Source organism: Wasmannia auropunctata, unplaced genomic scaffold (genome assembly GCF_000956235.1).
Source record: "Wasmannia auropunctata unplaced genomic scaffold, wasmannia.A_1.0 LD335996.1, whole genome shotgun sequence".
Taxonomy (NCBI): domain Eukaryota; kingdom Metazoa; phylum Arthropoda; class Insecta; order Hymenoptera; family Formicidae; genus Wasmannia; species Wasmannia auropunctata.
The window spans coordinates 3,208,599-3,227,378 of record NW_012026894.1 but is presented as its reverse complement, the minus strand read 5'-3'; the positions used below and the strand labels follow the sequence as shown (position 1 = coordinate 3,227,378).

Sequence of the window (18,780 nt, the reverse complement as noted above, 5' to 3'; positions counted from 1 at the left end):
GTAAAGTATAACTAGATGAATGTATATATGCCATGGTATTAACAACCTCTCTCTCACAGCCGTGTTATATTCGGCTTTTTTTAAAATTAATTTAATCGGTATAAAAATATTAATTGCATTTTTTTCGTTGTTTCGTATGCAGTCGCTCGCGCCGGGACCTGGTTTCGCGCTTCATTACGTCCATATTTACGACGGGAATGTTGAAATCAATTTCCCATCCCCCATCCAAGTCCGAATAAAACAGTTACGCGCGACGTGCATCTCTGTTTGAAGTGCATTCGTATTTAACCGAAACGCAGCGAACATTCCATTCCCATCGAATTGGAACACTGCAATAATACGTATATTGTTGCGTTGCCGGGCGTCTAGAATTAGTAGCACGTCGATGCCGTGCAAAATATTAAGCTATCGACACGGATTACGGTATCTCAAGCTTAAACGATACAAATCGCGTGACGCTATACGACGCGGGCGAAAAGCGCTCGTTCGTTATTGTTTTTAAGGACAAACTCCCTTTTATTTGCTCGCGAGAAATCGAACGATTCCGCATAACGAGGCACGCGGCTTTCTATATGTACACGGCCGTGTATTTCATCGTCGCGGACAAATCGCCGTTGTCCTCGTTCGATGAATGGACTATAGTCCGTATAGTCAATGTATGTTGACCAGCACGGTCACGCTATTGTAAATTGATGCCTCGTCATCCTCCGGATAACTGCGAAAAAAAAAAACACATATTTTCAATTCGACGTTTCACCGACTCGTGCCGCCGCCGCGCCGCGCCGGATGGATCGAATCGCGACGTGTGTGGTGCAACAGCGCGAACGGATGCGGAACTGCAGATGGTATGCATTATAATCTGTCACACGAGTATATCTCATTTGTATGCAGAAGAAGTAGGTGGACACTTTGCGAGAGCGTGCAGACATAACGCTTTCGCAATTGGAGGATTCGGACAAGTGTCTAGATGGGATTGCGAAATTCCTTGCGAAAGTTCAGTTAATCTCGAGAATAAATCATTAGAGCGTCGTATATACGGTGTTGCCAATGTTATCAGTGTACGATATTTAGTTACCGAAACCATACAATTAATTGCAATCGTCAAACTGGTTTGCAATCGGAAACCTTAACGTTACAACAATGAAAATATTTCGTAGAAATTGTTATTTCGTAAATAACCAGGCGCGCATTTTTCTGATAGTATTTTCGATACTTTTTATTATTATTTTTATCTTTAGCTAAACGTGCGTTTATTCTTCGCTGTCGTTTTTATTCCAAATATTTGTTAGCCTAAAAAAAAAAATTTTTTTTCTCCCCATTATGTCGCCGAAATGCGCGTAACTGTTGCCGGATTAAAATATTTTCGAAAATATTGTTAAACCATGCGCTTTCATTCACCGGGGCCCTTTCAATTAATACATTGTTTATGCAATTCGATATGCAAACTCACTTTTTTTCCGTTCGTTGCGGAGCGACCGCAACAATACCGTGAGTTTGCCCAACGTGATAAACTTCCAAATTTACACAGGCGTGGTGGAATCTAGGGAAAGAGATAACGTTTGCTGGTACCTGACGCCGTAATATATACAATAAAATGTATTCCCGCAAACTGTCACGCGGGTTTGACAAACGCGAGAGAGACTCCCCGTAATATATTCAATATCTATATATATACAAATATGAACGAGAGGATTATCGTCAAACGTCGATTTGAATTGACGCAAAGTTATGGCCACGACCGCGTAATTTATTCGCGAGCCGCGTGCACGTTTGACGCGGATCGGATCATTTTTTTGTAATGAATCATTTAGATAAAAAAAAATTAATTTCTTCGACGACGTAAGTGCTGCATGCAAATTCGAGACAGGAAACTTACAATTAGATCGCTGGCTTATGTAAAGAAAAGAAAAACAAACGGGGAACGCAGAAACCAACGCAGAACTAATAGTCTGCTGGACGCGTCATCCTCGCTAAGTGTGCATACATGACGGAGGAAAATGCACTGCACATACGTGGACGGACGAGGCAAATTACGATATTTCTAGCACGGATGACTCAACATCTGCGTCGCACGTCGATCTCATCGGTACCAGTCTTGACGGCGGACGCTTATTTGTCACTGATTCATTCACGCCGGTGCCTCCGTCCCCTCCCTCCCCCCTCACTTTCCTTCCTCCTCACCCGTGCAAACGGAAAAACTAATACGACGTATATAAGAGAGCAAATATGACGAGAGATAATATTATGAGGTTAACATAGCTTAAATATGACTTTAGGTGCGCAAGTGTTATCAAAAGGATTACATTTCGTCGAGAGTGTGTTTCGTTTGGGCGATAATTAATAACTTTATTTTTAACCTCGTTACAAACGCCGTTGCGTTACTGTATGTGTCGGAGTGTTACATTATACCTTCCGCAATCTTATATTTCTTAATGATGATCCATTGTCGCATTTCACCGTCTGTACTTTACACGAGAACTTTTGTGTACGATGCTAGTTACCCTTAATCGACTACGGTCTCGAGCTTTTCAAAAGCGGGAATTACTAAAGTTTAATCGCAAACTGCTTGCGCTTAACGAGCTAATGCGTTTGTCAAATTGCGGACATATAACAGATTACGACGAAAAAAATTTCCATCATTACCTTTTCGAGACTGGTGTCATTCAAACAATATACTTTGCGCGCAGCACTTTTGTATACTGCTTTTACATACGCAAGGCGATAATTGTGAATTATGAAGTAGACGTATTATAGTGCATCTTACAGATATTTTATATAGACCACGCATAAAAATTGTTGCGCGCTATATTTTTTAAGCGGCGCATTGTAACTCTTACAGATACAATGCTCTTATCTGTTAAAGTCGAGGCACCTGTCGCTTCACGCAAGACTAAATAATTATCGCAATAAGTTACGTGCCGCTATCATTGAAAATTCGTAATGACTTCCAGCTCTGCGATATTTCTGCGATAATAATTTACATTATGTAAACGCAGGATCAACGACGCAATAAGACTAGCAGACATTCTCATTTACATATCAAAATCAAGATGCAGTCTCGAAGTATAAGATAAAAATACGTCGATATATCTTTACGATTGAAATGTATATGGCATACCGCGAACAGCGAGCGTAAACATCTTTTTTAACATCGATCTGCCTGCGGCAAAAACGGGAAGAGTGAATAATTAATGAAAATGTTTATGCAATTAACATCTAGAGATACGAATTACTAAAAATTAAATAAAAATGAAGGAAATAAATAAGGAAAATAAATAAGATGAATATAAAACTTTATCACGACACACATACACACACACAGCTTAAATATATATATATATATATCTTGTCTTTTTTATGAAAAGTGCCGAAGGCTATATTTTAATGAGGTCTCACAAGTAACGAATGAATTACAATAGCGATATCTCCGTATTGTATTTATTTGTCGTTGCGTTAAATTATTAAGAAAATAAGATAATTTTACAACAGTGAGTTGATTAAATGTGCAATAATAATGAATGCTCTTACGTGGTATTCCTCAGATAATCAGGAAAGCTATTATCGCATCAGACTTGTTGTTAGTCTACCAGCGACGTCTTCTTGAAACGCTGACAAACGTCGTTAACGCGAATGCGGAAAACTCTCTGTGTGAAGTTCGGCGCTCGAGAATAGAATTCGATACAGGAAACTGGATGCGGAATTTAAATTATGCACGCTGCGTCTTCCGACGCGCCGTTAAATACATTTAGCCGATTGCTCGCGCGCTTTACACATTGCAGTGGCAAGGGTCCACGACGACGACGAGAGCAGTCGCCTTCGGCTTGCACGCCGACCATTATACCGGCTCTTCCGCATCATAAATTATAGCGGCTGGTACGCTCGGGCCGGAAGGATCGCAGGAAGCGGGCACGAAGCCGAAAACAACAGCGTGATCCACATTGCAATCGACCCGTGAAATGCATTTTCGCGAAATTACCAGCGGCCTGTGAATGAACACGGCGCGATGCGGCGCGCGACGCGACCGATCCGAAAATTCGTCCAAAATCCCAGCTACATCGGACATACGCAATTACTTTTAATCAAACTGTCTGTTGTTTGCAGGCCGCCGTGTGTCGGTGCGGTCACTGAACGCACGACTTAACGGCATTCGACCCAGGCCCAGGCTCTCTCTCTATCTCCCTTTCTCTCTCTCTCTCTCTCTATCTATCTCTATGTACTTGTCTCTTTTTCTCTCTCTTGTTATTAGCCCATCGCACATTTGTCCGATTGTGACTAATCGCATCGACGAACAATAGCTGACGCAGCTGTGCCATGAGCAAGGACTCATTTTATTTCACGCGGTTAAAAAGAATTGCGGTTAAAAAATTACTTCTTACGATAGGTAGATGAGATGTATTATGAAATAAAGACCACTTTAAGAGTTCACAAGAAATATGAGATAGAATGAAAGGAAAAGCAATTGAGAGCAATTGTTTTAGATAAGCTCGACTGATCAAAGGTCTATGATCGTTTACCATTAATTCATTTTTCGAGAATTATGTATCTAAGACTCAATTATTCGAATACTTTTTTTTTATAAATAGAATTAAATTTAACGTATGGCGAAATTGCGATCTGGACTAATAATTTTTGATTAATTGAATTAATTAAATTAATTACATTAAAATTATAATATTATAATATTATAATATATAATTTTTTATTTATCTAATGCAGAGCAATTTTCCGATAAATCCATTTGATATGTTTATTGCATCAGTTTTGGTTTTCAGCTGCTATACCTCAGCATTAGACGATACTTTTTAAGTAACAGCTATCGCAACGTTATGATAGCCGGAAATACCTACTGCGATAATAGGTGCAAGGTTAAATTCATATGCGGTAGAGAGACGACAAAACGGACGTCGCATAATGCCGCATTTATCTATTACAATGAATCACCCCTGTCTATTTTTTGCTATATACGATTTTGCGCAGAACGCATACCGAATCGCGTGCCGGAAAAATCTACGAAAGTAACGAAGCGAGGAGTGCGTGTTCGTGGCTTATACCTTATATTCGAGATGATGAAAAAAAATATATGAATTGCACGATGAATTCCAACTATTCTTAGAAAACGACATGGTTACATAAATATATGCAGATGTAACCGATCACAAGGTCCGATCGCATATAATAACAGGGTATTTCGCCGCGCAATTACCGCTTTTATCAACATGTAACAGCGAAATTTATAGGCGGCTTTTGCAAATACTGAAACGCCACGCCGCAAAGACATAATTTTTCTCTCTAAACATATATATTTTGCCTTTGCTTTTACCTTTAAAACGCAAAAATATTCTCGCGAGTACTCCTTTATAGTATAGGTATAGATTTTCGCAAAATTTTGTTTTGTGGCTTTGCATTTCTTTGTAGCTTGAAATATATTTAAAAAAATATTATAAGTAAGTCTCTTTGGGAACGGCGTAGATTAGTCTAGAAAACTAAAGATTAGTCTACTGATTATACTAGAATTTTACGCGGCAGCAATTATTCGAAGTAATCTGTCTTACGTCTTCGCGGTTGTAAAAGTAGCTCGTGTCTCAGGGTTAAGCATCTCGTCAGGCAAGTCTCGTCTGGTTCCGAAGTTTCTCGACGGTTCGTGTAACAGACTTCTTACGCGAAAGCGCGCAAGCATGGCAAGCGGTACACCGAATGCGTGCGTAAAGCGGCCCGCGTGTGTACACACAAGCTTGTTGTGAGACGCACGATAATTATCGTGTTCCGCTGCGCTAGTTCGCCCGCCACCGCGCTGCTGCACCGTGCGGTTTCTGTAATAATAATAATAATAACCCGCATATACCTATACACAAGCGCGCGGGAGAGCGCGTACGCACAATCACGATCACGCACGTACACAGCCGCGTACGCATATCACCCTCGCTTACGCCACGTGCGTGTAACGATAAGGATCCTCCCGTGCGAGTCACAGCCTCCTCTCTGACCCGTTTTCATCGAGATTACAAAATTTCTCAACGTCTCTCGGCCTAAAATTGAAACTGTTATTCGTGCCATTTATCTTGTGTTTTTTTTTTCTTGGAAAATCTCGTGAGTAATGATTTTTCGAACTAAACCGACGACAGGCGCGATAACGTTCGCGGCTGTTTACTCGGAACAAGAGTATTACTCATACGTATTATGCACTTATTGTGCCTGGCACTCTCATAATTATCACTGCATGCGCATTTGCTCGTCGGCTCACGGGATCGCTGTAAAAATCGGAGACACGAGTTGTTTAGTGCACACCCGTAACGTTATACTTACTCCGGTGGCGACGTAGAATTATAAAGATTACCGATACCAGGAAAAGCCGCGGCGACGTGGCTCAAAATCGCGCGCCGCGTTCCGCTCGCGATCACGTGATACGCGCCACGTGACCCGCGACGATCGCCGCTGATTGGCACGACCGCGATCGTGGGATCGCATATAGCCGCGGCGCGGGCAGGAGCCGACGGGGCAAAACGTCGGTGTTTTCCACGGTCCGGTCTGGCAAGTAACCTTGATCCTTTCGCGAGTCGTCGTACGTGACAGCCGTCCGTTCGGGTGGACCGGTTAGTGTCGATCGAGACATCGTCGAGGCAGCAGGCGGGTTCCCTGGCAGTTTTTTATACGAGTTCCCGACACGTTCCCTGTGTGCGACAGGATGAAAACGTTCGTCCACGTTCTTCTCGTTGCGGCGTGCTTTGTCGCGTGCGCACGCGGTTTCCCAAGTGAGTGCGAGACATTGTTCTTTTAAATTAGCAAATTTCTTTTTTTTTTCTTCTTGCGCGTACATACCACATTTCGCGGATTAAAATCGAATTTCCACAGTGCGACGACGAGCGGTCGTGGATATTTTCAACTTTATACGCTGATATCAGCTTTTGTCCTATTCGAAATACGTTATAAAATTTCTTTTAACTTTTTGATGTCAGTTTTTAATCGTGTGTCGATTGTGGTGAACGTGATTGAAATTGTTAATTGAGTTCTAGTTTGAATAATTCTTACAGGAAAATCGTTCTATATTGTTCTTAGCGAAGTATTTCCGTTTAATAATCACTCGTCAATGCAAATACACACTCGTTACAATTGAATTGACTTCGACTTAAGATACCTGTTTATGACTATTGCGGCTTCATTATTTTATAATTAACTTTTGAAGTAATAGCACCCGATATTCGCCAATTTTTTGTCAATTATTTTAATGCAATTATATTCTATCACACATCTCGGTAAATTTGAAGTGGCTGTTTAACTGTCAGGTGTTAAAACTGTCATTCGTAATCCACTAAAGATAGTTTACTTATAACTATAAATCAGGTTGTTGAAGTCAGGTAATGGAATATTCTATTGAGTTTTAATCGGCTCTTTTGATTTCGAGAACGAAATGCGCAGCTATGCGCCGAAATGTCAAGTTAAATCAATAAAAGTAGTAAAAACGAGTACAAATCTAATGTCGGACGGCGAATTAATAGTGAGTATTTGCAGACGCGTTCCGTTAGTAGAATCAAATTTCAGTCAGTTCGCAGATTCAGACCGCGCAAACATTTATTATATTTGCCTTCTCATCCTTTTAAAATAAGCAGATAAGATACTCTAATGTATGTGAACTCTAATATATTATATGCAATTTCAGAGTTGAATTAATTTTGTACTCGTCATTAGTAAACGTTTTTGTGAACAAATTATTAAATTTTCCGAAAAAAGAGAGAAAGACAGATAGATAAAGTTCGAATTTTCGCGTGGAATTATATAATTACGAATCGTAATCATAATGAAACGGCGATCTACATTTTTCACTCTTATTTTTCATCCGTCGAAGCACCGACGTTTATCGCGGCTCCGTTCGTCGCATTGAGCGATTCTTCGGAATTATTTGCATTCGATTCACGACATTTATGCGTCGTTATAAGGCGAGACGGGCCCCCGACGCGGCGGGTGAATATCGCGATTGAATGTCAGGTCACGAAGAAATCGTGGAAGCAGATAGCACGCTCGAACTACTTAAGGCCGTTGTTTACTCGATTACAACTCGATATGAAATTCACTTCCAGAGCATAGACTTTGCTAATTAGCATCGGACCCGTTTTTGCGAGACGGCAGGAGCGGCAGGAAGCGCGCTCGTTTAATTGGAGCTGCTTCGTCCCCAAGATAATTGTCCGAGCGAATTCCCGTCGAACTCCAATTTATTCCTCTTGATTTTAATGTAACTTTATCTCCCGGGCCGACGTTTGTGTGTGTCTCTCTCGACCGTTTTCAACCGTGCGGAAATCTTCACAAAAATAAGTCGAGCTGGCTTTTCCGGCAAATTGCGAATTACGATTTCGTCGCTAATTTATCAAGACCCTCCTCCGCTAAAGTTGAGAGTTCAGTTACACTTTACGTTTATCATTTCGTAATACCTACGCGCGGTATTGACGTTTAAATGCAACAATTTCGAGAATGTAACAACTTTTCGAGTATAGATATTGAATCTGATAAACGAGGGACATTTATAAATTATTTAAACGAATATTATTTATTGCTTATGGAATTGTTACTTTCATTTTTTTTTTACATAATATTAATAAACTTTTATCCCGGCTTTGTCAACTACTTTTGTGCAGTGTATTTAGGAATGCGAATGTACGTACGTTTTTCCATCCATGTTTAAAAATATCGTTTATGATTTTTGCGACACGAGAGCGGCCCCGCGTCTAAAACAGATTAACGAGTTTGCATTCGAATAATTGTACATGCATAAATGCATGCCGCGTTATTGCGGAGAGCAACATTTGTAAAACAGTCTCGGAAACTTTGTGCATATTCGTTGAAGCACCAAATGATACGAATATTTTAACCAATGGCACCGTGACGCGCCACGCGTATATTACGGCTCCTGAATAAACTTCGGCGAGCGACGACGAGACGACGCGATCGCGGCTTTCAGATCGTTATTGCAAAAGACGCGAGATGAGAGGCGATGTATGTATGGGCACAAGCGTCAGTTGAGCCTCGGTAGAGGAGAACTTTCGTAATTGTTTGAATCATTAGTGGCCCGTTCGGCCGTGGAGCAGACGGCGTGTACAATCCATACAATTAAATTTCTTTCGCCATGGGTGAAACGGTTACGCGCGTCCGTTATTACTTCGTTGAGGAGTATGACGCCTCCCGGCGAGAGGTGTTTCTCCTAACGTGATGCACCTGCCAGTTTCCATGCCGCCGGAATTTCGCCGTTACAACGGCGGTCTCCGCCGGAGAGAAACGTCTGCTCTCATTACGCTCGCTGACAGCCGGGTGACAGCCGGATAATAATGTAATTTTTGAGACTTCTCCCCGGGACGGGGCCGACTTGCCGACAAGCTACGAAAATCGAGTTTCGGTCGAGTTTCGATCGGCGGTGAGCTGCTATAGCGCCTCGTTCGTCCCGCGCCCGGTTAGGTATCAGGATAGGCGAGATGGCGGTTTGTAAGCATCAAACAGCACGAGCAGTCCTGTCACGATAGCGGTGTATAAGTAGATTGCGCTTAATCCCATTAAGAATACATAATCGTCGCTGCTGGGTAATCTTACTGCTGGGTAATCGCGCGTCGCCTTTAAGCCGGGCCTGCGTAATCATCTGCAATCGTAAATCTCTTTCGTGCAACAAACATGACGTTTAGCGCCGTTGCTAGCGCGGTGTGCTCTCTCTCTCTCTCTCTCTCTCTCTGTTTCTCTCTCTCTGGACCGTTCGCCGCGCTTTGCGGTTCGTTTCGTTTGTGCGAATATAATTGTACTTTATATATAAAAATCGATACGCGGTAATAGCCGAATTTGGGAGCTGTTTCATCGCGAGTGTATGCATTGGATATGCAAAAGAAAATACATATTTACGTTTGCTAATTAATTGTTATTATTTAATTTATATATTAAATATTTATATAAAAAAACGCGGTTTACAGATGCTGTGTATAATTTCGTAAAATGAAATATAACATACACTTAGGCTAGATTCCAAAGCATTCGAAGAAAATTTTACTAAAAAGCTAATTTATGTTACCCTGTAGTTATACTAGAGATTTATTAGAGATTTAGTAGAGATTTCAACCATTGACTCTTTAATTAGATATTTCTAAAAATATTTTTTTTTAAAGAGAAAAAAAATATTTCTCTCTTTCTTTAGATAATAAAATATCTGGAGCTCACAACATTCTAAAGCGATGCTTTTGAGGAAAATTTTACCAAAATGCTATAGATTTTTAGTAAAATTTTCATCGAAAGCATTATTTCGAAATATATATATTCCAAAGAATAGATGCTTTTTTCATACCTAATCAATAGCTTTCCTTTTTTAAAAAGATTTTTTTAGGGATTATGTCTAATCAAAGAGTCACCGCTTGACAATTCTATTCAAAGTTAGTTTTCGTAATGCTGGTGTACCAATATGCACTTCATCTCGTTACGCCAACCACGGTTGTAGGTATTAATAAGTATTTTTTCGTTTTACTCAATACACTCGTGCGAGTCATCGTATATTATATATACGCAAGTTAATTCGCACTCGCGTAAAAATGTGTCGCGTGTAAATCACTCGATCCGCTCGGCGCCAATTATAGCGGGAAAAAAGTCGTGACTAATTACTTCCGACACCTCGTTTGGAACCCCGAGTATAGTTGATTCACGTAGCATCGCATGTCTATTGCACAATCCGGTAATGTCATTCCTTCTTCCTATGTTCCGCATCGCGTTCGACGAGCCTCCCGTCACCGGCCTCCCTTTCACCCGCCCGCTTCACACGTGCAATCCGCCGTGCTGGTGCACGTGTACGTATCATTATTACTGCCCGCGCGCAGTTAACAATGCGGATGTGTGACGTACACGATAGAGCATGATTGCATGGCAAAAAGCAATAATGTATGTCTCTCGGTCGAATACTTATATACAGCCTCCGCTTTTTTTACCGTCAAGAAATTCTTTGATGTCTGCAATTCTTACATTGGACCTGATATCAAAATATCATTTACAGTTGCTGTATGAATAATAAACGATATATCTATATAATTTAAATACAATACATATATTTATTTAGAGATTTTGTTGAGTAAAATTCGAAAGAAACGGCAGAAGACATTTCTACCCGGGTATCATTATTTCGCTGTATCTCGCGCGACTCGCCGTACGTGAAGTGTCCTTGCGTGACGACGGCTTAGTTTGTTGTACACCTCCGTATCTGGAGGCGAAGTTCTGCCGCGGATTACGACCAACTCATATTATTTTCCTGTCGCGAACAGCCTGACCCCGTTGACGCAGTGTTGGGCTTGCCTTGAGTGGCAGTGGCACCGGCAGAATATGCCTCCATTAAGTATGCAGCCTGCGTCCCGCCGCCGCCTTACCGGCCATTTAAATGAAAAAAGGCAGTACGCCGCGAACGTTTTGTCGGCGCATCTTTTTTTTTCTTTGTTTCTCCCGTCGTGAGTCCTGAGGTCAATATCTCGAATGATTCTGCGCAATTAGCTGCCTAGAGCGCAAAACCTGTCCGGCGAACACGTAATCCGACAGTTATGAACGATTACTTGTAACGACGATAAAAATAAATTCAAGATAGCGTAGAAGCATAAAACTATATGTATAAAGTTAATGTCTGCAAAATTATTCTTATCCAATAATTTTATATGCTTCAATATTGATCATATCTTTAAAGTGAATTATTTTGATATGTAGGTCAATGAAACTGCAAAAAGCGTTATGTATATGTAATATTATTTTTATTTTGCTTTGTCGTTAGCTTTGCTTTATAGTTTATTGTATCTTAATTCAATCGGTAATAAGATATATTATGTCGTTTATGTCTTTATTTTTTACAGTTTGTAATAAACTACGTAGAAAAATTAAAGAAGTGCGTCAAATAATATTAAAATGTAAATATACAAGATTAATTTAATTAAGTTATCAATAAATATAGATATGTATACATTAAATGTTGTGAAACATTAAATATAAAAAATCATTAATCATTAAATTATTAATCGTTTTAAGGAGATATTACACGCACACATTTAAATTTTGTGTAATAGTAATAGTAAAGTTGAGTATTTTTTCATAAAGTAAATTATCAGCTTTTACACATAGAATCTTTTTATTTGCGCAAAAGTCCTCTTTGGGGCAATTTGTTATGGGATATCATGGGATAGGGTATCTCCTAGGCACACGACATAAGATGAAACGAGTATACATTTCAGGATTAAAGTAAAGCGCATCCTTAGCTTCAACTCGTGCACGACTTTTGTCCCGACAATGCATTTTACCACGCGCATCACGTTATTCGCGCAAGCAACATGCTGTTATAATAACATTTATACAAGCGCACTATATACATTGCCTCGTGTAATCCTTAAAGCATAATTGCGATTTATATATTAAGTAATTCGCGGAATGAAAGCGAGGATGGAAATGTCTACCGGGAAATTTTAATTTTTTCCTCCGAGGAGGTAAATTATACACTGCCGGTGATGTCACGGGGATTTTAGTATTTTAAAAAATAAAAAGAAAAATTTTGCGAGGAGAAATTAATTTTTAATTTTAAATTATTCGCGTGTCATGGCTGATTTACATATATTTTATTTGGTCGTTCACTTCGTGCCAGGTATAATATCGACATTGGACCTTGCTTAAAAGCACGAACACTTGCGCGATGCCATGGCCGTTATAGTGATTTAACGGCGTCGTTTAATGCACCATATATCGCCGCGATCGTGCATATGTGTGAAAGGAACGCCGCCGTTAAACATCACGCATAAAAGTCTTTACTGGCAGGTAATTTGCCTATCGCCATTTGCCGTACACGCGCGGCAATGGAGCGGTAGATAATAAAAAACAGTATTCGGGCGTAGTTCTCGAATCAAACAAATCATCCTGCGCGCATTTCGCACGGAAAACGCAAGCTGCTTTAAAGAGAAAAGATACTCTTTAACGTGCGCTGCACTTTGCCTGCAAAATTTATGCGACGGAAGTATTTTTAATACGTTAATCTTAGAGAGTCCCCCCCCGACTATCATAGGTTTAAACAAATTTTGTTTCAACTTTATTCTAGCGGTAGGACATCACGAAATTTTTCCGAGTATACTAGATTCATAATTCTACGCATTTAAAATGTACAAGAGGACAAGAGTCATGAGAGGGTACGCATTACGTTGACGGTATCTGGGCATTAAATTTACATTCGCCTGATTTGTTATTCGGAACAATTTTTAGCGCGCATTTTTGCCGGTTTCCTCCAGCTCTCTGTAATCGCATAATCAAAACCACTTTGACCCAGACTGCTCGTATGATCTAATATTTTATACAATAAAAGTCAAGAACGTTCTTGAGCTACCAGAATAACGACAAGCACCAGCTGAAATGAGACATAAAAACTTTTTGTTAAATAAAATCAAATGAAATTTTGCATGCGAAACTTTTCATATTAACGCTCTCGCAAGAAACAAGAAAAGGAAATACAGAACAGACAAGCGATTACGAAAAAGACGAGCTCACGTCAATACTTACGAAAATGATACAAAATCAAGTTTTGCATTCAGCAAACTATACGGCTACGCATTTACGAGCTTTGGCTTTGCCATTTTATCATATTTGCGACTTCTGGTTATAATAATTATTATAATGTGCGAATACATTTGCATAACTCACGTCATAAGCTTTCCAGGTCATGGAAATTTTTAAACCAGTCAATATTTTAAATAGAGTCAATGTTAAATGTTTTTTCTTTCAATATTTTATTCTCAAGGCTTTTTTTGGCGTTACCAAACGCCAAAGTAATTGCTTTACAACTGTTTTGCGTCATTCTGAAATTGGCTTAAACAAGTCCAGATGCCGATAAAGCGACACTAAAGAATACTTATTACGTGCGCGCTTATCGCAGGGAAATTAGCGGAAAATTAGCGCAGAATTAAGACACACAGTAATGTGCCAGCACACAAAACGCGCTGTGGTAGCGTAGCGGTACCATTCTTGTTGACGTAAAGAATTATGGGATGGTCGTTCGGTCAGTCGGCGGCAACGGCGGCGGACAATCCAATTATCCCGCGAGAGAGTCGCGAAGCCATAAACTGCCATCGCCGACCCTTGGCGATGGTGCAGGCGGCGGCAGAGAGAACGATAGAGTAATTATGAATAGGTGAGCGCGCATATCGCGCACGGACATCGAAATCGGATCTGCCAGGTGGAAATTCGTTTGAAACCAATCATTAGCGCTTCCCTCTCGCTCGCTCGCTTTTTGTCGTATATATACCCGCGCCGCCCGCCGCCCGTAATCGCCGCCTTTCCGAAAGTCTAATAACGAGGATAACGAATATTCCTCCGAAACAAATTGAAATCCAATCTCGCGTCTCGGCGAATCTGTCGGGAGCAAAAGTCAATGCACCATTGATTTTCCGCGTGGCAAGCGTGACCCCGGCCGGGTTGGACTTACGGTAATTTCAGGGGCTGAAAAAAAAACGATATCGTTCGATCGGGCGGCGGGCGGGAAGAAATGAATTTTTTTGTCGGAATTTTCGGAATCGAATATTGTATAGAAACAAAAATTTTGCGCGTCAGCCTTGGCAATTGTTAAAGGGGCCACGGGGCGTGACGTGAGGATCGAAAATAGGGACACGTAAGTCACGATCGCGAAATTATTCGTATATAATTATCAGTCGGAAAATAAGCATGGGCAGAGTACTACATTTCGTAAAGGAGAAAACAACTTGTTAGATAAATCATCTAGGAGATTAATGGAGCTTCCGGCTCAATGTAGGGATACGCAAGATAACGGGGGATGGTGCAAAACTTTTTTTTTTCTTTCCTTTTTTTGATATATGTCCCTTGGAGTCATGTTACGCGTACATTAGTTACACGAAAAACGACGCATTTGGCAGACACGAAAAAATGAAGACTGTCGGTGTATTTCCGACAGTCATGGTATCGCGATAATAAGTATTATTGCACGTAGCAACGGCGCAGGTATAACGGTGACTAATTAGCGACTGGCTGATTGTGTACTTAAAGATTCTCAGAAAAAGTATGTGGTCATAATGAAAGGCTTTGTTTCCTGAGGGAAGGAAGAGATATGCATATCGTCAACTGAAATAAGAGAACATGTATCGTTCGCTTGTTTATTTCCCACCCTATCTCTTTGTGCATATTTTAAACTGACAATGAGCGATAGGAAAAAATGGTACGTGTTATCTCTTTTTTTGCATTGTTAAGGGCCATGATGTGTCTGTGAATGAGAATTAATTACTGAATAATGAAGAATTAATATTTATAATTGCGTATAATAATTTTCAAACCATAACGTTTCAAACGTTCCGTAACTATTAATTGTATATGTATATTGTTAAATAATGTAAATATTATTTTTTATTAATTAACTTAGAAGTAAAATAAGATTAGAAGTTATGGATAGATATCTATTTATTGTTAGTGCTTGTAGAAAAAGGCATCTACCTTTCGGAGATCTGATTTATAATAAAGGAATAAATATTATGTATATTCCGTCATTAACGGTACTCATTTCTGAATTGCTTTGGAAGTTGCGTGATCTTGTATCACGCTCCACGCTCATGATCCCTAAACGCGTCACATCTCATCGAGCTCTTCTCTTCTTCGCGTAACTGCTACTCACGCAACATTCAGCGAACCAAGGCGTATAATCCGTGTTGCGTCTCAAGTATTTAATACCGTTAGGACGTGAAGGAATTTATCGTCGAGACGCTGTATTGATCTTTACTTAAGCGAAGCGGCGTACGCGCGCGCGCGCGCGCCCGCGTGTGTGTATGTCAGTAATCCTCGTTTTGCGTGATCATCGCATTTCCGAAAACCACCGTGGTGTGATCGACAAAATCACGCGGAAAAAAAGCGTGCGAAACACAACGAGAGCGCCCGTATTTTTTGTCCGGAAAAAAAAAACTTTTCGGCTTAACGCGAATCGGATTAACACGGTAGTCTTCGATAATGCAGGATATAGCGCGCAAATTCGGGACCATCTGCATCCCATGCCGGAATGCCTTTTATCCTTGTATAGCAATTCGTTTGCACACGAGAATTTCCATTTTAGTTTCGCGAACGAAATCTGATGTTTTAGCGCGTCTAAATCTGCGGTCTGGCTATCACGAAATGTTTTTTTATTTGCGATAATCAAATTATCTCTTATCAAATAGAAACGAAGTTTTTTTCATCGCGATATTGCATTAGCTTCTGAGCTGTGCATTTGTCAAATGATGCGCTCCACCGTCCTAAAATTAAAAAAAAAGTAAATAACGGATTACGAGATCTGACACTTACGACAGCGGGAGAAAGTGGAGTAGTTCACAATTATTGTATATATGTATATGAGAACATTTTCATCGTGATTCATAAATAATCATCCCTACACCATTTTGCAACCAATTTGGATATGCAGTACTCGAAATCAATATTAGTTTCGAATTTGTAATACTATAACTAACTCGATGAATCTATAGAGTGTATCTTAAATAGCACTAATTATATAGCGTTATATATATATATATATATATATATATATATATACATATACATATATGTGTGTATATATTCACTTAAAAAAAATGAGTCGAAAAGTCCTGAATGATTTTTTTCTACAATGCTCAATGAAGCGATCATTACTACAATAATTAATGCTTCATTGAGCATTGTAGAGAAAAATGATTCAGGATTTTTTAAATCAATTTTTAACAAGGAATGGCGCTGTATGATTAGCGAGCGCTATTTAAGAACAATTTTTGTCTGTACAATGCTCAATAAAGCAGTAATTACTGCAGTAGTGACTGTTTTATTTAGTACTGTAAAAAAAAATGGTTCATGACTTTTGACTCAGTTTTATTTTTGCAAAAAAATAACCCTATATAATTAGTGAGCGCTGTTTAAAGTACTTCTGTATATTTTAAAACCGCATTTAGCACACAGAATGTGATTTCCAATTTTACATCTTATTTCTATCGCACGTAAAATCGTTTGTGCAGCACATCCGAAAATAAGGAGGTACGTGTTTAGTCTAAAGGATCTATAATTAACTATTTCACATTTGCCAGTACTATAAATATCGTCAACGCACACGTCCGTACGTGTCTCTTGCAATACGCGGTCATAATTTTAAGACTTCATTACCACGCCGTTTAACACACCTGGGGAGCACAGTATGTTACGCAACATTGGTACTTAACGTGTAATGCACTGAAGGCACCTAAGTCATGTTGACTTAGGTGTCTTTGGACCCCGCACGTGTGTCCTTGGCGTTCGAATGTACAGGCGATAAACCTTCAAATTCTCGCCGAGTTTAAAATCGATTCGTATATAATTCCTGCGGAACCGGACCTATACGGGGAGGGAGAAGACCACCCCGTGTATATACACAAGATGCGTAATATGCCGTCGCGTGTCAATCTGACGCACTTACCTCCACTCAGCGCGCAATAACTCCTTGCTTCGAACGCGGATGATGTACGAGCCGGGTATATATTCACACACGAATTCGCGCAAGCGAGTGCATACGTGTGTGTGTGTATGCGTGCACGCGGCCCCATACATCGGGCCAAGGCTACACCGCATCGCGGGGCGCAAGTACTTCCAAGTTATTACGCCTTTGACATCAAGTACGTACTCGTGCGGTACGCGCTATTTCGATTCCAAGTTTCATAATGTCGGGGGCTCCTGCACTAGCAACGCCACTTCCCGTTTCCAGCATCCGCCTCGATTGGTATAGGTGCTCCTGTCTATCCCCCTGCCATAACCCATCAGTCGAAACTGCAACTTTGATATCGGCGAATGCCCAGCGTCGACGTCGTCGCCTTTGCGAGAGAAACCGATCATTGAAATAATGGCGGGGACCCCTGCCACGTAATTCATTTCACCTCTGTCTGCAGTAAAATTAAATTCCGAGCTCTTGTAAAGTTCGTTTTTGAAACTATTTCCTTCCACCGTGACCTTCTTGCTCAATTTGTGTTATCATATCTCATCGAATTTCATTTTTTATACACAATTGACAATTAAAAATTACTGTGGAAAATTGTAGTTTATGTGATAAAAAATCAAATGGTTCTTTTACAAGCTAGAAATTTATCGCAACGCTTGGCAAGTTCATCGCTCCTATGTGTAAAAATGGATTTAGTTAATTTAGTCACAAACTTTGAATAATAATGATAACTAATATATATAAATGCGCGCATGACACGTTTTAGGGAGTGAATAAAATTTTGTCAGAATAAAAAGACTCTGCGGACCAGAATTCCTAAAATTCCTAAGAATGGGATCCGATGCACTTGCAGTTGTATAATATGTGCTAGAAGACATCACTGCGAGCAATGGATGGCGCAATATAAGACAGGTTCCTCGGAGATTTGAGCAGTTTTTTTTTTTTTTTAGAATTCGAGATATGCACGCGCTACGCGAGGTATTATCTTTTTTCCCCTCGGCTTTTTGCTGATTCGGATCTGCTATCGATTTTTCGCGCATTCCTTCTCGCATTGGAAATATTCTCGCATCGGCAGACTCATTTTCAGCGCAATCAAGTCGCTTGAGATGTGTTCAAATAATGAGAAATAACTTTGATGAGACATTAAAACATGTACAAGAAGGTCGCTAAAAAATTACGCGCGCGTTGTTGCCATAAAAAATATACGAAACGAGTATGAAACACAAGAACTTAGATAAAATCGGAATAATTTGAGAAATAATTCGAAACCGGTGTAGCATTACGTCATTTACGTGATGCGTGTGCACACATTACATCGTCGACGGAGAGAGGGAGGG

General features: G+C 40.1%; 1 protein-coding gene across 1 annotated transcript in view; it reads left to right on the top strand.

Moving 5' to 3' along the window:
* Positions 1 to 6,482: 6,482 nt before the first annotated feature.
* LOC105453728 (icarapin-like) overlaps positions 6,483 to 18,780 on the top strand; it is a 29,136-nt gene continuing 16,838 nt past the window's right edge. The window contains exon 1 of the mRNA XM_011695910.1: positions 6,483 to 6,749. Within this exon, the coding sequence (XP_011694212.1) occupies positions 6,683 to 6,749 (67 nt within the window). The 5' untranslated portion in view covers positions 6,483 to 6,682. The remainder of the gene's footprint in view (positions 6,750 to 18,780) is intronic.